At 43.1% G+C, this 22,496-nt stretch overlaps 1 protein-coding gene across 4 annotated transcripts in view; it reads left to right on the plus strand.

Moving 5' to 3' along the window:
• Positions 1 to 22,496, plus strand: part of FAM219A (family with sequence similarity 219 member A) — an 89,763-nt gene that overhangs the window by 39,132 nt on the left and 28,135 nt on the right. For all 4 annotated transcript variants that reach the window (XM_015848297.3, XM_015848298.3, XM_015848300.3 and 1 more), the window contains exon 2: positions 4,346 to 4,445. In XM_015848297.3, the coding sequence (XP_015703783.1) occupies positions 4,346 to 4,445 (100 nt within the window). The remainder of the gene's footprint in view (positions 1 to 4,345; positions 4,446 to 22,496) is intronic.

Below are 22,496 nucleotides of genomic sequence, written 5' to 3' on the forward strand. Positions count from 1 at the left end.
GTCACCCAAATGCTGTCTACTGTAAGCCAGATAAACTACAAAGCCTCAGAGCCACTATAACCACTATAGCTTGTTTTTCCTAAGCTGATCCTCTCCTATATTCCCTTCTGCATAAATGCAAGGTCTGCCATTGCTTATTCTGTCATTTAGAGATGTAAAAGCTATGGAACTGGAACAGGCTGCCCAGGGAGGTTGTGGATTCTCCTTCTCTGGAGATATTCAAGACCTGCCTGGACACCTACTTGTGCAGCCTGCTTTAGGGGGCCAGCTTTGCGGGGAGGCTCGTCTAAATGGTCTCTAGAGGTCCCTTCCAATCCTTACAATTCTTTGATTCTGTGATAGTAACCCACTCTTACCATGTTGTGTTTTTTTACATTCCTGGACCTCTGGTCTGACTTAAGAAGACAGTTCCTAGTTTTTCTATTCCATGTTTCATACACGCGAGAATCCTCTAGACAACTTTTCCAAACCCTTCTTTAGAATCTGGACTCATACAGAAGGAAAAAGATGAAGAAGTTGAGCAAGATGTAACAATCTGAGGTGGCTAGGAAGGAGTGCTGAAAGGAACCTAAAAAGTTTGGAGAACTTACTGCCTTTCTCCAAATCCAGATTAAGCTGCTCTCAAACCACATCAGTTCTGTTGACTTTCTATTTGACAGATCTACCTCAAACCTGGGCTTAAAATTCTGCAGTAATTGAAATTCCACAACTTTGCAATTCAAATGCACAGTTCCTTAGCCTTACCTCTGCACCTTTCCCTGATATTTCCTTGCAATTTTGCTGCAGCATAAAGCAGTTGTTTCTCGTTCAGAAACATGAGAAACAAGGTGGTTTTTTTTCTCTGCAGCAGCCCTTTCTTGTATCTGAAGAGAGTTACTATTTGACTCCTCAGTCTTCCTCTTTCTTTCCTAAATAAACCCATTATTCTAGCATTTCCAGGTGGCTGTACCTTTAAGTTTTCATCTGTAAGAGTGCTGAGGAGATTATGTCTTTCTTGAAATAATGGGCTTCTACACTGAATGTTTAAGTCAGAGCTTAAGGGACACAGAGCAGGGCATGAAGTTCTCTTCTGTGAGGTCTGCAAGTTACATCTCTGCCATACATTCCCTCTGTGGAGTCTGGAATGGGAGTGAAAGAAACTTCTTAGTGACCTGAATGTAGGCCCTTTAAGTCCATGTGGTTCTCGATTGATTTTATACTCATGAAGTCAGTCTCCCATACATGGAACTTAAGTCAAATTTTTGAATCCAGTGTCTGATGTTGAAAAGAATCAGAACACTTGGGCCTGTCCTTTCTTGTTAGCATTTGTTTGCCTTGTTTGCCTACGTATTATACATGGACAGCATCAGACAGCGGGAGTCTGCTAGGCTGCAAGCATCCATTCATAAGCTGTTATGCATGCACTGGTACCAAGACTTCCAATATCTTGAAGTTGGGTAGAAGACAGCAGGCTTGTAATACTGAAGAGACACAAAGCAAATGGATGGCATTCCTGAGTGGCCAGATCATCACGATTCACCTACTGACAATTTCCAATGGAGAACAGAATGTAGAACTGCAGAAGTGACTTATGTCAAGGGTTGGGAAGGGTGGGTACATGGAGACACCTCAGTAACCATCTCTGCTCACTAGGGCAGCTCATAGCCACAGAAACTGCATGTACCGATTCCCATCCTCATGCACTGAGGTCCCAAAGGAGTCATCAGGTGGAAGGCAGAGGTTTGTCAAGCTTGCAAGATGTTAGAGGTGTTGACTGTGGCGGAAGGAAATGAAGCACCTCATCTAAGGAAGGCCTGTAGAAAAGCATAAAATCACAAGGTGAATTCCATCAGGGAAAGCACAAAGTGAATCTCAGTGTGCTTGTAGTGTAAGGCTAAACCAGTGATGCAAACGTTTCTCCACACAGATTTCCTACAGAAATATCGTTCACCAGATGGGTCACCTAGACCTATGGGTCATAGACCTATGTTGGCTGGGCCCGATTCCCCCCAGCTGTCCCACACATGCTGTGTAATCTCCCTCAAGATACCTATTCCATAACCTTTCCTGGCACTGAGGTCTGGTGGGAGTGGGCCTGGTCATGCACCACAGCTGTGGTTGCTCAGGCTCATAAACCAGGTTTCAAGCCAGAAAATAAAGTCTTACCTACCCTTTTGTCATGTCCCCATAAGAACAAGAAGGGCTGAGCCCCCAGTGTTGCCTCCCTGCTTTACTTCCTCCAGCAGTCTGTACCCGTGGGGCAGACTAGGCCGGCAGCAGTGCTGCTGAATTTGACAGCCCTCGAAGGTTATTCCTTCCATTCATCTATCTCACCTTTTTCTGAGCCCTTTTTAGTATTGACAGCAACCCATCAGCTATTACATGGAATACTGAGTTTGTTTTGAGCTGCCGCCTGTTAAATACTAGTTGATATCCTATTCTACTAAATAAAAGCTGGCTGATCACTTTTCACCTTATCCTGCTCAGGATTATTGAGACTTCTCCCAGGCGTCCCATCCATTGTCTCTTCCCAGCTAAGGAATCTGTTATTATGGTCTTCTGCAATCTGTCATCCAGGATCTCAAGGTTCCTTGAGCGACAGGAACTAGATACAGCTCATAATTTCATTTACAAAATCTGGATATTTTTCTTCTTCTGTCTGCCACTTTTATCTTAATTTAATTTAAACTGTTTTATTTTTGTCCTTCAGCTACTGTATTTTGTCATTCGGTGTGGTTATTAAAGATCTTGTATTTTTCATAAAAGCAGAATTTTTAACCTAAGATCGATGTAATTCATCATTCTTGTCTAATTGTGTTCTCTTGGAGCCTGGCTTGGTTGTTTACAACTTACTCTGACCTTTTTCACTGAATCATTAAGCTGCAACTACACTCCTCCTGGCAGTGGCTGCATTTTAAGGGAAGTTTTGGTGGTATTTTGTGTCATTGAATGCAGAGTCCAAGTCCTGTAAGCACCATCCATTTTAAGTACTGTCAAAGAAAGTGCTGAATAGTGTGAGGCAGCAGAGTTTTAATAAAATGTATGTCATATGATGAGTTTCTATTTAGATGAAGCCTAATTCAAGAACCACATTTTATCTAATAAACGAAGTGTAGTAAACAGGGCTGAGGCATCTTAAAAAGCAAAGAGAAGGAAGGCTGTGGTGGGGAAGAGGCACTGGTTCACAGAATGAGAGCATCACAGAGTAGCTGAAGTTAGCAGGGACCTCTGTGTCCATCTGGCCCAACCTCTGCTCAAGTAGAGACACCCAGAGTAGGGTGTTCATGACCATATCTAGATGGCTTATGGATATATCCAGGGAGGATAGTCCACAGCCTCTCTGGGCAGCCTGTGCTAGTGCTCCACCACCAGCACGGCACAGAAAGTACTTTCTGATGGTCAGAAGGAACCTCCTGTCTTCCAGTTTGTGTTCATTAACTCTTGTCCTGGCACTGGCCACCACTGACCTGTCATAGGGTCATAGGAGCTGATGGAGATAGAACTCTTCCCAGCTGATGGTGAAATGGTGGGATTCTCAGTGGTGAAAATGAGCTGGATGTTTCAGGGGAGCTGCAGAGCCCCTGATGCACCACAATGGACACAGGTATGTCTGACAACAGGCACACCATGGTAATGCCTGCCCAGCTATGATGGTGGTGGAGCCATCCTCCATCACTTATCCCTCCAGAAGTGGATCCATCTCTGTGGGCTCCATATCACCATCAGAGACATCAGAATCCATCAGCTCCAGGTCCCAAGAAGACAGAGTGTATTAGTAGGAGGAAGGTGTGTCCTCCTCTGAGAAAGTTCCTCAATGCATCCCAAAGGCAGATGAGGAGATACTCTCTAGTTACACTCCTCTTTCCTCTGAATTCTCTGCTTATAAAGGTAGAAATAGATCAGTAATGGGAACTCCAGATGCAGGGTTCCCCTGTTTTCAAGGGCTCAGAAAAGAAAACAGACATTGCAGAATGCCAGGGCTTTTTGACTCTAAGAGTGTCCCATGCTGACCAACTGGTGATGAGAGCCCTATGGCCTGAGAGGTGCCCTAATTTTAAAGGAGGAGGAAAGGTGCATGGAACCTACACACGCTCAGTGAGCTTGGCTGTCCAGATGGAACATGAGAGCCCCTGGCGTGTCTCTGATGGACACAACTACATCTGGACATGTATAACAGCCAGTTAGAGAAGTGACTGCATAATCTGTAGCTAAACATTTGGATGTTGTGTTGATGAATATGATTTAGCTGGGAAGTATTGGTAATGGTTGGACTAGATGATCTTCTAGGTCTTTTCCAACCTTGATAATTCTGTGATTCTGTGATTCTGTAAACCATTCTGTTTTGTTTCATTTTTTGTCTCAACAGGATCCAACCGCTGCATCTATTTCGGACAGAGATTGTGATACAAGAGAGGGAGAGACTGTAGCCATGAACTATAAGCCGTCCCCACTCCAAGTGAAATTAGGTGAGTCTTTGCTGTTGGAGTATGAAAAGGCTTAATCCAATGACTGAAATACAGTGGTGTACTAGTGAGATCATGTACAGATCTCCACTCATATAGCTGTACGTGCCAGCTCAGCTCAGAAAACTCACAGAGCAGTTTATCAGTGTGATTCTACTGCTCAGGGAACCGATCTATAAACATTCAAGGACTTTCTGTCTTGGGATGTGGTATAAATCTTCTTTGAAAAGAAGGTATATTTTTTCAAACCTACAGAATCTTATCACATTGTCCAGAAAAAGAAAAAAAAAAAAGAAAAAAAAAGAAAGAAAGAAAGAAAGAAAGAAAGAAAGAAAGAAAGAAAGAAAGAAAGAAAGAAAGAAAGAAAGAAAGAAAAAGAAAAAAAAAAGGATGAATATAGAAGAGCTATAAAAATAAAATATAACTACAAACAAAAGGGAAAGGATAAGACACTTGGTCCATTATCAGGAGAAGACAGAGCTGTGCTATTGTGAGATGGAGGAATTATAGATTTGTAATAGTTCACTGCTATTTCTCTGCAGTATTTCTGTAGTTCTGGAAGCAGTACCATTTATTACCACAATACAAGGCTAGTTCTTACAACAGGACAGCAATCCACACATGGCCATCTTATTTCCAAAGCCTTAACCACTGTTATGTCATACAGATTCAAGATCCTGACAAAGGACAGGTCAGAAGATTGGTATGCTTTTTGCTCAGATTTAAATATATATTTATATATGTATGTATGTATAATCTAAGCCTAGAAAATTTCCTCTTAGGTGCACATTTTTATATGGTTATGAAGAGATTTTTGTCAAGTAAATAGGTTTTACTCAAGGACCTACCACTGCAAACAATGGTGTTGGCCTCACTGGTAAGAGGAGCCTTAAAAGAAACAGCAGGAAAAGCCTGGTTTGCATTTGCAGAGTCTCAAAGCTCCCGTGAAGTATATGGGCAATTGAACAGTCAGACAAATTGGTCATGGTAGTGCATAAAGGGGTTTCACAGAGTAGGCATACAGACAGCAAAGGAAAATAAAGTAGCTGAATAATGACCTTGCTGATTGAGTGACTAGAGAGGAGAGGACAGAAAATTGGATGTACACAGCAAGGTAATGCAGCAAAGTGGAAGATCTTGAAGTACTGATTGAGGATATGAAAAAGTGCATTGTGACAGCAAGTCTTTCCTGCAGTAACTGTCAGGAGTACTCCAAAAACGACAGCTGCTTTTTAGGAAAAGGCAAGAAAACAGCAGTGTGTGTTAATGAGAGTTCAACTCACAGTTTGGTAAAAGATGATCACTGCCAGCATGACATATGCCACTACGATCCTTTTTCATTGCTAGAAGGATTCTGTATTGTTATTAGAGAGATAATTACTACTGTGATATTTGTTTGGGATAATTTAACATCAGGAATCAGGTTGGAGAGCAATTAATACTATTATTGGTAGGTCTGAGGTATTCTTGCATTTCTAGGCAATAAAAGTGTACTTCTGCTAATGTGCTGAAAATGGTGCTGGTTTAGACTTGGTTTTGGTAATGAATGAGGACATAATAGAAGATCTGATGATCAAAAATAGATTTGGATTCAGAGATAACAAGTTCTATTCATGCAGAGTAAATGTAAAGGTAATTAAAAATAGGTCTGTAACTGACCTCAGCTTTATAAACTAAGTGCTTGTGCAAAGCCAGTGAATTGAGAACTGTAGGAATTATTATTCATCAGGTATTGTTGAAGGAGAAGGTATCAGAAGAAAAAGAGATTGTTAATGGACTTCTTCAACAGTCATTTCATTTCTAAGTCCATTAATGACAAGGGCACATAAACTAGAAGTTGGCTCAGAAAGCTGAGAGACATCAGTACAACAAAGTCTCAGAAATAACAGAGAGAAAAAACATGAAAACTGCAGTAATAGAAGTGAGAAAAACATGAGAAACACAATCTGCTTTAGAATTTACCAACTGGAAGTGAATAAGAAATTGTGGCATCATTGCAAGACATTGCAAGTTATTAAAATGGACTAATACATGAAGTAGTCACACTTCTGCAGCATTTGCCAGCTTTTTTCCAAACACTGGGTACAGCAGAGAGATTCATTCTTCTGCTAGAATTTTTTGCATTACCATATAAAGAAAATTGTATTCTATTTGGCCACTGATTAATTAGCCACTAGCAAAGTGGCAAGGGTAGGTATTAGATGAGTATGAATCCATTTTTTCCAGTAGATTAAGGTGTAGCAATGTCTCACCTGTGTAAGATACATGAAGTTCTGTATAACAGCAAGAATCCAGGATGGGCTAGGTGGAGATGAGAACGATGTAAGATGAAGGATCTGGAAAGCCTGTCATAGAACAGAAAGCTAAAATAATTTGCCATATTGAACTTAGTAAAATCAGGACAGAAAGAAAGATCTGCTTGCCTTAGATGAATCTTCCAGGGAGTAAATATCAGGAACAAAAAAAATAGTTGACGCAGATGGTGTCAGCACTGGAAAAGTTGGTGTTAAGTTGTGAGGGCTGTGTTACATCTGAAAACTGAAGCATGCTTAACCACTGAAGTAAGAACAGCTTCACTTGGTTTCTTCTGGGAATAACAGAAAGAGAAAACCCCCAGAACTTGTATTATGTGAGAGCTTTGCAGCGTTACAGAGGAGTGCTGCCTGTAGGTCCTGCTAGTGCTGCTGCCCAGTGAATATTCAGTGCTGACCACACTGTGGGTGAGATCTACCAGCTTAGGAGGAATTATCTGACAGGGCTGATGAACATGTTCCTGCCTGGGCTCCTGAGAAAAGTCTGCTCAGAAAACTCTGTCTGCCTGTGGATACACTGTGCCTCTTTAATTAGGTGAACACATACTTAATGGTATTTGGATTGGCTTTCTGTCCTTAGCCATACTCTGATGAGGGCAAGGTTACCTGGGGCAAAACGAGACTGATGGCATTGTCTGCATCCAGTGCAATATGCCTTTAATCCACATCAGCTCCCACTGCTGTAATTCTTAAAATGCACCCAACCTTTGCAGTTTTCAAGCAATTTAATGGCTCACGTCTCCCTGCTTTGGCTCTTTTTCTTCTAACTCAGTCCTTAGTCTTTTCTACATTAAACTCATCAGGATTTTGATTGTTTTTTAATCCCTTTAAGCCTAGGCAAAGTTAAGGTAGTAAATATTTAGTAGCTTACCTGTCAGAGCTATTGTTGGGGATGGTAGTGACTAGGGTTTTAATCCTATCGCAAGTTTTCCGTATGGATAGTGGCCCTTTACAGTGTTAAATCAGAATCAATTGTTCAAATGTCAAATGCTCTGATGGAAGGTTAATAAATGTCATTTTATACTCTGTGAAGATTTATATATAAATCTGTCATATGTGCTTACTGGAAGCATGGTTCAAATGAGCTCAATTAAATACCAGCCCAGCATGAATGCAAGTTTTGCTTCTACAGCCCACAGTGATTAAAGTGTGACAGAAAGAGCGTGCTTTGCTGCAAACTCCTGCTGCTGTGGCTGTTTTTCTGCTGTATTAGTAAATACATTTCATTGCCACGCAATTGTTTGGGGGTCAGTTAGACATGGGTAAATTTTCACAGATGGCTTTTGTTTTTATTGATTTCTTAAACATTATACCTGGCTTGTAAATGGAGCAGGAAGACATTTAGGTTGCTTCTGGTACTGTATCGGAAAATAGAACTTCACATCAAGGGGAAGTAATATCCGGTTCATGTATCTCATCGTGTATTATACCCATATTAATTATGTATTTCTTACTTTCCTAACACTCCTGCTTTGTCTTTCTTTTGAGACTTCAGGACTTGGCCTGCTTCTTGCTTGCAAATTACTTGACATGGAGGCTCCCAACAGCACTGTGGGGGGCTGGGTGCCCATTAGTGCTTAGGAGATGTCTCCAGCACATCCTTATTAGGAGGCATATCCAGATGGAGCGCGTACCGCAAGCCTTTTGAAAACAGAAGAGAGTTGTGATAAGGAGAGAGGGAGAATAATCCCCAAGTGTAAATCTCGGGGGCTCCATACCCACTGGAAAGCAACAGATCCCCATGGGATATCAGAAGATGACATACTATTTTAATGAAGCTTACACCATCTGCTTTTCTGTTTTGCATTTTTTATTTCACTTTTTTGTTCTAAAATCCCGATCCAGACAGTCTGTCTGACTTACCTAGCCGTCAGTGTGACACTTTATATTAAAACAAAATAAGCAGTGTGGTAATTGGTTGCAGCACAGGCTACAGCACTGATGAGGGACTGCGGCAGTGCCATCTTTATCAGCACATCCTGGGAGTGTGATAGTAAATCCCCCACATCCCTGTCTGCAGTTGAACATATGAGAGAGAGGCAGACAGACGGAGTTACTCATAGCAGCCTTTGTCCCTCTGAGACTTGTTTCCTTCTCTTACTCAGTGGCCGTGACTAGTATGCAGGGTAGCTTCCATGCTGGCTTTCTATGATCTCAGCCATCGCAGAGGGAAGGAGAACTGCAGTGCTCAAAGGTGTGATACGTGGCCATGCTCCTAGTGGGCTGGAGGGAGATGGCTGTAACAGACAGGGTAACACCCAGCTATGGTTTTGTTGCCCTCCCAGTTTAAATCTCATACTAGTATCTATCACAGTACCAAAAACCAGAGTGTCTGATACTAGCCAGCCCCATAAGGAGAAATAGGTGACACAAAGCTGCCTTTCATATAAGCTGCTTTCACTCCATTATAGTCTACCAACCTGAACAGAAGCTTGCTTTTCTTCAAGGAGCTGTCGTAGCACTGAAAAGAGCTGTTTCATGAATTAATAGGCTATGAACACTTTTCTCCAGCCAGTAGCATCGTAGGATGTTGCTTTTTTCTCCAAGAGACATTGCACACATCAGAGCAGATCATCTTCCATCCAGATACTGCAGGAAAGGAAGCTTTGCATGCCTGAAGCCTGGATGTGTTGCTAGGGAGAGTGTAAAAGCTTCTTGAGTCAGCCCAGCTTGGCCTTTTGGTTTTCTGGATGACAAGGAGACGAGAGCAGCTGAGCAGCCACAGTGGAGCCTGAGCCATGCAGGTGGCTGAGCATGAAGTGAGGGAAGTAGAAAATACTGTTCTCTGATGTATAACCATAGTGCTCACCCTCCAAGAGAAATGAGATCCCCTGATAAACTACTGATGCTCTTTTGTCTGTTTCTCTATCAGTCTCATCTCTCCATGTTAGATTTTGAGAGGGATTGTCCTTGAGTTTTACACGAAATTGTTGCTGATCTTGCTAAAGCTGAGAGGCTTGCTGTTGATTGGGAAAAGGGAACCCATTGGTACCCAGAGCTGGAGCATCGTGTGTGAAGACATGGGCAGTAGCTGTGTAAAACCATGTCCTGTGGAAACATGCTCCATCCCTACTGTTGCTCATCACTCTGCGCATGGACTTCTCTGTGCACAAATGTCCTGAGGTTTTATCTATTGGCAGCAAGAGGATTTCATTTATATTGGCTTCCACAGTATGTCCCCACACTGGGGACATTGATTCTGCACAGAGACACCAGTTAGGTGTGTCCATTTCCAAGCACCAAATTACTTCACCTATGCTACTGAATTGATTCCTGTTTGTAACAAGTGTCTCCCACACCACAAACAGGTAACTGGAATGTTCACTTACAGCAAGCAACTTTGGTGAGCAGCAACAAAGAACTTGTCCCAGGGGCATACAGCATGTTGTTCTCTGGTGTGCTTGACTTGTAGAAAACTAAGAATCTTATTTATGACTGGGCCCCATCTTTGTAGAGACTAGGGTGAACAGAAAAAATAATCCTTTGGGGGCCAGAGGATGACGGCACAAGCTGTGGCACTGTCTCCTGCCTTTAGCTTGCTGCTGCACATTCATGGCAGATAGTAAATTGCTGTACTGTCAGGGAGGTGGAGTACTGGGAATATCAGTTAATGAGTTGAGAACTGCAAAGCCCTCAGGGTTCAGCATAACAAAATTGGTGCATTTCTGGTTGAAACTTTGCAGATGGTCTCTCGTCCCTGTAAAGGACAGGCTACCTTGAATTCTCCATGTTGCTCCTGAAACTGATCTTTCAATTTGTGTAGTCATTTAACCACCTTCTTAGAGTTGTGTGGGAACTCAGAGCTTGTTTTAAAGCAGCTCTCTTGAAGAGCCACAAAGCACACAGTGGAGTAATTGGTCCCAATGCTGTTTAAAAGGATGCCTCCCTCAGAGACCTCCTTCGAGAGCTGCTTTTGCCACAGATCAAGATGAAAAAGTGGCGCTGGGAGATGCTGTCCCATATGGATCAGGTATCAGGCAGCTTCTGCAGTCTGAATGGCTCGGTACCTGCATGAAACCTTGGCTCCTTTTCTGCATTATCTCTTCCCAGTCTGCTTCCCAGCTTGTGACTTCTAAATGTTTCATGCAGAAAGCAGAATAATAAGGGAAGTTTGTAGTAGACTGGACAAATCAATGCCATTAGTGTATCTTTTTGTCAGTACCTCAAGTACTGTACTATTCCCAGTTGTTCTTCTGTAACAAGGCGATTAATGTTAATTAGGTACAGCAGCTGTTGTTTCTGGGAAGGAGCTCTGTAGGTAAATTAGGGAAACATTAAAAAAAAAGCTGTAACTCTTTAGCTAGGTCCCGAGGTTCTGGCTGTATTGACAAAACTGCAGATTTACATATACGTAACTGTTTGCGTGGCGACCTGAAGTGACACCATTACTTTAAGTGCACAAAGCCATTTTCCTTCCTTGGGAGCACCTATTTCCTTGAACATGGTCTGTACTTTGTAGGGAGAGGGATGAATAATGTGGAAGCCAGAGAGCAGTGGCAGTATAGCAGAGCTATTGATTTTCTTCATGAAGACAGAAGCGTAGCCTACCACTTGGAGGTCTCCTGGGACTGAGGGGAATTTATTTAAACATTATTTTGTGTGATATTACTCTTTCCATTTGTAAGAGAAATTGCATATGCAGATTTATTGCAACATCCTTCCTGCAGGATATCTCAAGGCTTTTTCAAAAGGGATGAGAGGGTGAACAGCTGCATCACATTAAGGGCAGTAAGGCTGTCTGCAGACAGAGTAGCAAAGATGAGGGCAGGAAAATGGTTGTGACAGGCATGTTATTGTAGATTAGTTAGAGGAGAAGTAGAGGGGCAATATTGATGGGGTGCCTGAGATGCTGTGGCTGACACCAGTTCCAGTAATTAGTAAATCCATTACGAGAAATTGGAGAAGAGAAATTCAGTGGGATTCAATGGAGATCTCTGGGCAGGACAGTATGTGCAGGTGGATGAGTTGAATGTAAGAAAGGTACCAGTCAGCAAAGCCCAGGAGCACAGCATGGGCAAATTAATATGTGCGTGACATGGTGTTATTTACACATAACAGTCCTAATCTTTCTGTCACTGCAGTCTGCTCATGGCTTTACTGGCCTTCCCAGCCCTCTGCAATTGTACATGTGCCTCTCCTGTAACATATCCCTGGGTACCTGGGTTCCTCGCCAGCTCATAGACGTGCACCCACTCACATCTTGTTTTGCACACAACTACTAATATGTCTTCAGGTCAAAAATCAAAAGGAGGAGGCTGTGAGTTATTCTGATGGGTAATAATTTCTGTGAACACTTTGGCCTCTGAATTTTTACAGCATCTACAGATTTGATAATCCAGAAAAGTAAGCTAATCCTGAAGTTCTTCTGTGCAGTTATTTCACTTTGCAATCAAAATTTGCCTAAGTATCTGAATGGGGATTTTGTGCTTGAGGCAGAAGACCAGAACTACAAATTGCAGATTCTCTTTTTTGCACTTCCCTGACCCACCATAATCTGTCACAAATATAAGAGGCAGCTCACATCATGTCCTGCTTATTTCACTAGCAGTAGCTCATGAGGTAAAACTAATTAAGCAAATTACATAGTCTCTCTGATAGAACGAGAGAAAAACACGGTAATTGAAGTAGTGATTAGAATAAAAACTACCCTGTCTGGCAAAACCTAACCACGACAGGCAACACCACGGCAGTAATAAGACCCTGGTTTGTTCAGAGGTCTCATTTCACGGTACATATTGCTCTCATCTCAGCTTTCTATGAAGCAAACGCAGACCTGGCTTTAAAAGTGATTTGCACTTTTTTCCTGACGTCAGCTGAGGTGACAAGGCTGCCCACTCCAGTGCTGGCACCTCTGCCAAAAACAACACTGGGATGATGATGCTTCATTTTCTGGCTGACAAAGCCCTGTGTCCTCAAGCTTCCACTGGCTCCTCCGGCTCTCTGCGAGAAATGCTCTCCCATTTGTGACTGTTTTCATCATTCCTTCTAATGTTTCTATAGTTAGATGAGGTTTCTGTGTAGTAGGCAAGGAAAGCAAGTAGAGCTTCATGTAGTTAGTGTCAGCTGGCTCCAGAAGAGACCACAGCATCCGCAGACAAGATGGGATGATGCAGGTTTTTTTCTGTGTTTGATTTATTAATGATGAGCCTTTAGCATGCACCTGACAGTTAACTGAATTTATTCTGACTGTTCAGTGATGTGGGCTCTCCCTTTGTCTTTTCTGTGCTGCTCACTCAGCTCTTAACCAGGAAAGGTTACTGACTGCTTATTGGGTGTTGGGTTAAAATGCTCTGTCAGCAGACCATGGCTCTGGCAAGTAGAGCAGCACACACTTTCTCAAAGGGAGGGGATTTGTGTTGTGTAGGAGTTCAGTGCAGTCCTTGTTTTTTAACTGCTATCCTTACATCCAGAGGATGCTGTCAGGATCCTGGAGACTCCTTGTCGTTTCTCTGAGCTTTTGAAGGAGCTCAGAGCTCACGCAAACATGCAAACTTTAGTTTGTTGCAGCAGAAAACAGGATGTCATCAGTATCATGTGTCCTGGCAATAGCAGGGTCCTTGTCAGGTGAGGATACCCTGGTGTTCTTGAAAGCAAGACTTGAAGTGAGCATGAAGAGAGGAACATCCAGGGAGCCTACAACCCTAAACATTCTTCAAATCTAGCATCCAGTGGCATCAGCCTCTTAAGCCAGCACTGCTGCTTCATGGAGAGCTTTTAGAAATAGGAATGAAGCTACTGTGCAGGTGGTAGGGCAGTTGTGTGGCACAGCTTCTGGGTCTTGCAAGCCCTGGCTGGGACTATGAGGGAGCTTTGCCTGTTCCCTGACTTCACCTCTGGAAGCAGTGAGGGGGTGGCCTCTTCAGGAATGGCCACAGGCCATACCAATTGCAGCCTTTTTGCTCTGCTGCATGTGGAAGGCCTTCTGGCACCTCTCCTCCTTGTCTTTCAAACCTCAAACTTTTCGCATAGCTTTTTTCCTGTTCCACTTGACAGCTATGCTCGGTAAAGCAGGTCTCTCTGAAAGCTGTTTTTAGAGATGCCACATACTTACAGAGACAAGATTTTATTGTAAAAGTTGTAAAGTCACAGTAATTGGACAGTCTGATCCCATTTCTGCAGTTGTTAAACATAGCTATCCTTCAAAGAGCTTTAATTACTGCCTGAATCATGGCTGAATAGCTTGTGCTGAGAGTAGGTATTTATTGCATCATTCATGGAAATTAGACACTGCATTCTGGTACTGTGCAAAACAGTCGTAGTCTCCTTTGGGAAACTTTTCAGAAGGAAAAACAGAATTTCTTCATTTCTAAAATACATAAGCATTCCCCACACCCTCTTTCTAATGTCACATGTGAAAACAAAGCATGCTCCATAGACAACCTTTTTGTTCCTTTCTCCATATCTGATTAGGAGATGAGAAGAGGTCATCAGGTGCAATTTGTCAAGTAGCTCCAGCTTTCCGTAGACTTAAAGAGTCATCTCCAACTTCTTTGTAACCTTGTACCTCCATCCTTGGCACAGTCCTAGTGGTGGTCTCCTGTTCTCTCCACCTTGCTAAATGCTCCTCTCCTTTTTTTCTTCCTGCTTTCCTAAACAGTGAAACCACTCATCCACACCTTTAAATTCCACACAGTTCAACCATTGCCTCTCCCCAAATCCTGCCTTCCTCGTTGTGTCCCTTGTGCTCTGACCAAATCTTTTCTTTCCCCTCTGTCCTATACTCCTCCAGTTCTTTACTCTGTACCTTTTTCCCCCCACACTTCTTACTCTGGGAAGAGTTTAAATTGATTATGCTTAAGCTTCTGGATGTGTAACTATTTCAGTCCTGTCTTGTAAAGTACCAGTGTTTATAATATCATAAAATAAATCTGCAGAATTTTAAGGCAATTCTACTGTAAACATGAAGCCGTCATATTAAGTTTGCTGCAACTTTGATTTTTTCTACCTTCTGATCTAAATGCTAGACAATCCCTGCTTTTTCCAGACAACCTACATACATTCCCATTTATTTATTTTTTTTGCTCCCTGCTATGAAATTGGTATAATCAAGTCAGCAGGCATTGATACCTTTAGGAGGAGTGATGCAGTTCTCCCATATAGCTCAGTAGTCTGAAGTTTGTGAACTTAGAAGTGCTTTCAGCCGCAAGTAAACTGTGATCCAGCTAGAAGAGAGTTTAATAGCACCAGGTGTTCTGGACCTGCAGGCTGCTGGCAGCTCCTGCACTGCAGCAGAGCTCTCAGGAAACATCATGCCAGAAAACAGCCCTTCTCGATCTGCCTCCACTACCCAGCCCAGATGTAAGAGACGGTTGTCAGAAAGGAACAATTTGCTCTGATTTATTTTAGATCCTAGTTGTAGGACTAGCAATGTGGGAGAAGAAATGAAGAGTCTAAGTGAGACAATTGTGCTTTGTATCGGTTGATCTGAAAAGCACAGCTTGACATGTTAAATGACACGGTGTTAAAAATAGATCCTGAACAAGGCTGGCATATTTAATAGTTAGAGGGATGCTGTCAAGTCTGAGTTGCTTGAGTCCAGAACAGCATCCGCTCTTTAAAATTATGAGTTTCAGGTTTTGTTTAAAATCTTTAAAGAAAAAACAAGTATCTCAAGCAAGGTCCTTAGTAAACCCTAGCATTTTCTGTATGCTGGCTGGGAGAATACGGACTTGTTCATTCCAAAAGTATTCACAAGCCCTGGTCTAATTTACAAGGTGATTTTCTCGATAAAATATTGGGAGCCTTAAGTCACAACACAGCTGTGCCTTTTTTAGCTGCTAATACAGACTTTCACTCAGAACATGGGAGTTGCAAGTTCAATTCCTTTTTCTGCCTGAATGCTTTAACTGCCTGGCTGAAATGTGCCTTCACTCAGCCTCTGATCTCTGGGACTGGGCATAAATCGATTGCAAAATGTGGAAACAAAGCCTTGGTGTAGATGTTTCAGTGCAGGCAGGTGTTATTAGTACCTCCTGGCTCATACAGCCGGCTCAGTTCTGTTAATGTGCAGAAGAGCTGTGGCATAGGATAGCCCTAGGTTTGGCTTTTTGAAGTGTTCTGTTACCTGTCATTGAAAGGGAGTGATCAGCAAAATGAGGAGGAGAGATCTCAGGTTGTTTGTTGACAACGTTATTCTTTGTGTCTGCAGCTAAATGTTCATGGCAACCCATCAGTAACTTCCTGAGTAAGTGGTGTCATGGCTACATTAAAAATGCTGTGGCTCTGGCTTATCTAATTGCTGAGGTGAATGGAAGCATCTTCAAGGGGTCTCAAGGACAGACTTCCCTGCCCAAACATCTGGCAGTCTGAATGGCAGGACGTCCACCTGACGCAGAACCAGGCAATACCCTTCTGTGCGTCAGGGCAAGGTAGAGAGAAAAACAGGAAAGGCAGGAATAGGGAGAAAAGATTGTGCCAGCTGTCTGAATTTACCTGGTCATGAGCATTAGATGGGGGATATCTCCAGGATAGCCTGGAGAGTTGTGAGAGACTCATAAGAAACATCCTCAGCTGTAGTGAAGAGTGATATCAATATGTGCAAATTGGCAGTAAATTGCCTGCAGCATCTTGTGGGTACTTCATTCCCAGCATGTTTCTTTTGTCATCTTGATCAGTGTAAGGAAAACCTTTTCCACTGCAAGAAGAGCCAAACACTGTAATGCTTTTCCCAGGGAGGCTGTGTCATCTCTGTCCTTTGAGGTCTTCGAAACCTAACTGAGTAAAGTTCCAACCCAGTCCAATTGGTCATCCTGCTTTGAGCAACATACTGGGCTAGAAACCTCCTGGGGTGCCTTCCAACTTGAAATATCCTATGATCCCATTCCTAATTTGACCTGCAGTTGTTTTTTCAAATGTCAGATACTTTCTAATCACTACCGAAAAAGCCTGTCTTAAGTCCTACCTAGTTATTCTCTTGGCATCTCAGCACAAACGTGGTAGAATTTGCAGAGGTTGATTTAGATAACTTGAATGCACTGGCTCAGGGCAGTTTTCTTCCATAAATGCTAGATGCACTGGTAAACAGGAGATACCCAATCACTGCTCCATTTTCACTGTTACAGATATTTTTCTTTTCAAATTGTGAGTCTTGCTCTCTGTTCTTCCTCTTTAATCCACAAAACTTCCTGAATTGTAAATTGACTGCATTAATTTTCTCCTTTGCTTTGATCTCTTATTGATTCCAGCACACAGACAGTTTGTTCTGTCACAGATGTGTCTCCTGACATGCATTTTATTCAAGTTTTTCAAAGTCAAGTGATCTTTTAATACCAGCAAGCAGCTGATTTCCTGCACTTACTATCCTAGCAGAACAAGGACGTTCTCAAAGTCTAACAGTGATACATTACAAAGCAGAAACAAGTTTGAGATGGTTGGATGGGTGTTTGAGTGAGGTGCAGTACAGCTGGCAAACAAGCAGCACAACAGCTCCATTTCTTAGACCAGTTTGGGCTCTTCTTGGCACTGGTGTCTTGGGCTGCTTTTGGGAAGGCAGTTTGGAGTCAACTTGGTAGGGAAATTTTTGTCTGCTGTAATATTGTTTTATAAGGGAACTTCCCAAGCATTTTTTCCATTGAATAGAAGAGCATTTTTTAAGCAGAGAAAGTTTAAACATCCTGAAGAATGATGTCTGTTATTTTAATAACTTGAAAAACACAGTTTTGATCTTCTTAGAGGAATTTAGGACAACAGTGGAGGCAGTGGGCAGGTGTTCAAGACTGTTAGAGGTGCAGAGGTTCCCTTGGGAGAAAATGAATGCTGCTCTGGAGCAAACTGAGATGTATTGCTTATAGCCCAGAAGAAAGAAATTCTCTTTCATGGTCTTGGAGTGTTTGGAACAAAGAGATTCTTACGAAAAGCTGATTGTGGTATCTAACAAGGTTACAGAATAATGCTAAAACTTTCCTAATGCAGAAAACTTTCCTAAATTAAAAAAACAACTTGCCAGACCTCAAAGACCAGCTCTATTATACAGAAGCAGAATCACAGAACTTGGCGGGTGGGGAGGATGGGGGAAGAGAAAAACAATCTAAAAATAAGGGTTTTTGAGGACACTTTTTGTGGTCCTTTACTTCAACAGATTATTCACTTACACTTCCTGAGTACTCATCATGTAGTAAGCACTCAGGAGGGGCCTTAGCAGTGGTTAACCGTTTGTTGACAGTATGAGAACTGTCTCAGGCTGCAGTCTGTGGAAGATATCATAGAACAGTTTGAATTGGAAGGGACCTTTAAAGGTCATCTGGTCCAACTACTACATCTCAATTAGGTGTTTAGAGACAGGTCCAACCTGACCTTGAAAGTCTCCAGGGACGGGGCATTTGCCACCACCCTGGCTTCACTACCTTTACTGTAAAAAACTTCTTTATATCTAGTCCAAATCTCCTCTCTTTTGATTTGGAGCTGTTTCCTTTTGTTCTGTCGCAGCAGACCCTGCTGAAGAGTCTGTCCCCATTTCTCTTACAGCTCCCCTTTAGCTCCATGCAGGCTGCTCTCAGGTCTCCCACAGCCTTCTTTACTCCAGGCTACACAGCCCCAGCTCTCTCAGCCTGTCCTCACAGGGAGCTGCTCCATCCCTGATCATTTCCGTGTCCCTCCTCTGGACACACTCCAACAGGCCCACATCAGGTCCTTCTCTGTTCTTCTTTATTCCAGCTCACTGGCTTTGTGCATCAAATTGGTGCAAATTACAGAAGAAAAATCTTTCTGCCTTTGGTTTTTAATTCCATCTTCTCTAGAGGAATGTGGAAGAATGATGGCTCTCTTTTCCCACCTAAGGTTGCTGTTGGTGCAGTGGCATGGTTGCTGCTCTGACACCTTTGTCAGCGTGGTCAGGAGAGAAGATGCAGCTTGCTCTCCCATATATGCTGCTGGCCTGTGTGGATGTGGCAGGAGGATTACTTGTTCCTGTCATTGGTCTGAGCCGACTTGAATTATCATGCCTGGGAAACATGCAGGGGATGCAAAAAAATGTGATCTGGAGGGTTTTTTTTCCTGGCTCTCCTAATTTTTTGTCCCTGTGTGCATGGAGGCACAGTGCATGTCCTCACTCGGCTGGTTTTGCTGCGTTATGTGACGGATGGTCGGAAAATGCACTCACTGCCCATGGAGAAACTCATGGAGATAGATCAGCGCATCCCAGTGCCCTGAAATTTTTGCTTAAGAGTCATGCCAGGAAAGGCTGAGGCTTCCTTCACATCTCTGTTCTGTGACCTGAAGAGACTTTAAAGGTTTTTTATTCCCCAAAGCTTGACATTGCCCTTCCAATCACCTCACAACTGCAGCTGTTAGCAACCAGCCTGCTGAAAATATAGTGTATTTTCTGCTACCCTTTCCCTCTGCTTACAGCTTTTTCCCATCCTTTCTGAACATCGTGCATGCCAGAATCAGTGGGGTGGAGAGACTGTCAGGAAATCTGAGTGTTACAGCTATTTCTGTTTGGGTCTTGGCAAAAGCCAAACTGTTTCCAATGCATTGTGTGTGAGACAGAGTTTTAGGCATGAAAGAGTTATTGAGCAGGGTTTGGATGTGTGTGTGTACACACTACAGCTGCTTCATCCTCCCTGCACTTAGCTCAAGAAGCTCAGGACTCCGGCCCCTTCCTGTGAATCTGGGGAGTTTCTGATGTTGCTGAAGTTGTTTCCAGCCAATCCCATCACCCTGACTTTCTGTCCCCAGGGTAATTTCAAATGCAGGGTTCCTTGGAGCTGCTGAATCTTCCATACAGACAAATAACAAGGCAAAAAAAGATGACAGTTGATACAACTCTGCTTGCATGCAATTGGTTGGCAATGAAAGTCTGTGTTCTTGATTCGAAACAGATTATGAGCAGGCAGATTAGTTTCTTTAAAAAAAGTACCAACCAGTAAATGAAAACAGCCTTGTATCTCTGCAAAGGCTTTCTGAAATACCACAGTGGCTTAAGACAGCTCGTTACCTCTTCTGCTCTGAGCTGTATTCTGTTGCTCTGCTCCTTGCACATCCTGCTGCCCCAGCAGTACCCAGTCAGCCTCTCCCTCCTGTCAAATCCCCTTCCCTCCCTTTCACCCTGCCTGTCCACCCAGCTGAACGGCAGGCAAGTCCTTTAAAAGGGATTAACACTGACTGGCAGAGCTGAGTGTTTTTGTCAGGAACAACAACAACAAAAAAGGTGACCCTCCATGCTCCACTTCTTCATCATTAACTTCATCCTGCTTTTCCTGTGTTTAGGAATCTTCTTCATCATTAACTTCTTCGTTGTTAACTTCATCCTGCTTTTCCTGTGTTTAGGAATCTGTGCACTGAAGTTAAAACCTGTTGTAAATCTTAATTATTGAAAGATAATTCAAGCAGCAGCTGGAGTTGTACATGACTGGAACGCCTACCATTTTAGCTGCCTGTACTGCTTATGTGCTTTCTGTTTTCTGTCTTAATTTCCTCAGGCAAAGAACTATGTCTTATGCACACACTCACTAGTCCCTTAGTGGAACAAAACCCTGCTTGCTGAGCCCCTCAGGCTGTTTCTCTCTTTCCTTCTGCTCTTACAACTCTTCTGTTCCTTTCATCCCAGCTCCAGTCAAACATGCAGCTATACCACAATGAACCGTCTGTTTGTAATGCAGTTGGAGATTTTAGCTCATAAAAATGTATTTGCCAACTGAAGCTGAATATATATGCACTGTGGCCCAACACAAACCTCCATGCGTGCTGTGGGTACAGAAATTACCATGATTTCCATGTTGCTTTTGATAAACAAATCCACACCAGTATTTTTCTCCCCTGTACAGTACAGCTGATGGGGGGTAAAATGGCCAATCTACCACAGTTTCTACCTCACCAGGTCACTGAGAAGAGCAGTCAGGTAGTCAGGGCTCTGAGCTGCAGCCTGGTGAGGGATCTCTTCATCATCTCTACATGTTGCCTCCAGAATGAGTCAGGCTTTTCTTCAAGTCCCTTTGAACTCTTCCTGCAGCCGGCAGTGCTGCTCTTTAGACAATGGCTTTGGCTTGGCAGTGTACATACCAGCTTCAGGGCTCTGTGTTTTGGGATAAGAGCTGTCTTTTCCCCATCCCTGCTTCTCCTCCATCACTCACAGGAGCTGCAGCAGCCGCCTTGAGGCTTCTTTCATCTGTCTGGTTCTCCAGGCTCTTTTCTTAGGAGTTTCAGTGGGGACATAAGTTCTTTATGGCCAGTTGTGTTTCCTTCTGGCATTTGAGGCATGAGCTGGAAGGAAATGTCAGCTAATCCCCAAGCAAGACCAAGCCTGGATGAGGAAGGCTGCAGCCTGCTTGCCTCTCCACCAGTTCCCTTATGAGGAGGGGACTGCAGCACCCAGCTGGCCCTACCCCTTCGAGCACATAAGGGTATGTGAAGCCATGAGTTTTCTCCAAGCCCTCTGCTAGGAGGAAGAGGAACAGAGTTCCTGCTCAGTGCTTGGGCTGGAGAGCAATGTGAACATCAAAATGCCAGGCCAGGCTTTTTGTGAGGTCTGTGCCTACCCTAGATATGCTGCCTGTCTCTCTCCTTGCCAACTGGCGAAACATCAGAAATGAGCAGTGGGAGACTTCTGTCTGCACCCATTACAAAGACAAGGCTTCTGCACTGAGCTGTCCCCACAGGCCACGGCACCCTAATGCTCTGCCAGCAGCCCCATGAGCATCACAGCTTTTGTGGGCACGCGTACCACTCATGGGACTTACACATAGATCCTCACCCAGCTCCAAGAGGAAACCTTAAAGTAGGGGCCAGCAATCCTCTGAAACAGAATTCCTGCCAACCTAATTAACAAAGCTTAATCAGCAGATTGGCTAATCATAAACTTCTTAAATAACTAATTGAGCTGTAAGTCTCTTTGTCAAATTTCCAGACAATGGAAATCTCACTAAGGGAGAGTTCACGTCAGTAATCCGACTAAGGGAGTGGATTTGCTGTGTGGGACAGCTCACCAGCTGAGCTGCTGCTGCTCCACATACTCAGGTTGATAAACTGAATAGCAGGAAGAGGCGTGCTGGGCTGTATGCATCCTGTTCTCCCACAAAGATTCGCAGTAAACATGTAGTGCATCTAGTGAAACAATGCCTGAAAGTCCGTAGCAGTGCTAAGCTTTCCCTTTTCCAGGGAAGAAAGCAGCATGTACCATACTGCAGAACAGGGATTTATCAAAGCATGATGGAGTAAGGAGCACCCATCCGTTCAGCTTGTTAACCAGCCCCTTTGCCATTGCATTTCATTTTATGAAGTAAAAAATGTAAGATTTTATTTGACATGCACAGGGTTTCAGAAACTTAGTGCAGCAAGTGATAAAACAGAGTGGATCTAATGTTTGACATTTGGCTGCTAAATTGAGGCTGGAAGCATGACTGGAAGTCGTGTCTTGGGATCAGGGACAATCACAAGTGCCTTACCAAGCATGAAGCTGCAGTCAGCAAGCTGGGTGTCCCTCCAAGCCTATGTGTTGCCTGTGGCACTAGCACTTCTATCTTTATTTGTTTTGGTTTCTGGATGGGATCTCAGCAGGTCATTCAGCCCATGTTATCTGCCAGCCCATGAAAGCCATCCTAAACACAACATATTAAAAGTAAATTAAATTTGTAGTTTGTATAGGCTGTAAAACGCATGCTTCCTGACATAGACCAACCATTTAGTGTGTATTTTAGACTCACAGAAATTAGATTAAGTGTGTATACAGTTCAAGCTTACTTATGTCAGTCTCCATTCAAGTGGTTTTTATACAAATATGCACTACAGAATGGTTTCTGTAACTGAA

This window comes from Coturnix japonica, chromosome Z (genome assembly GCF_054131305.1).
Source record: "Coturnix japonica strain WE chromosome Z, WE-NBRP24, whole genome shotgun sequence".
NCBI classification, from domain to species: Eukaryota; Metazoa; Chordata; class Aves; order Galliformes; family Phasianidae; genus Coturnix; species Coturnix japonica.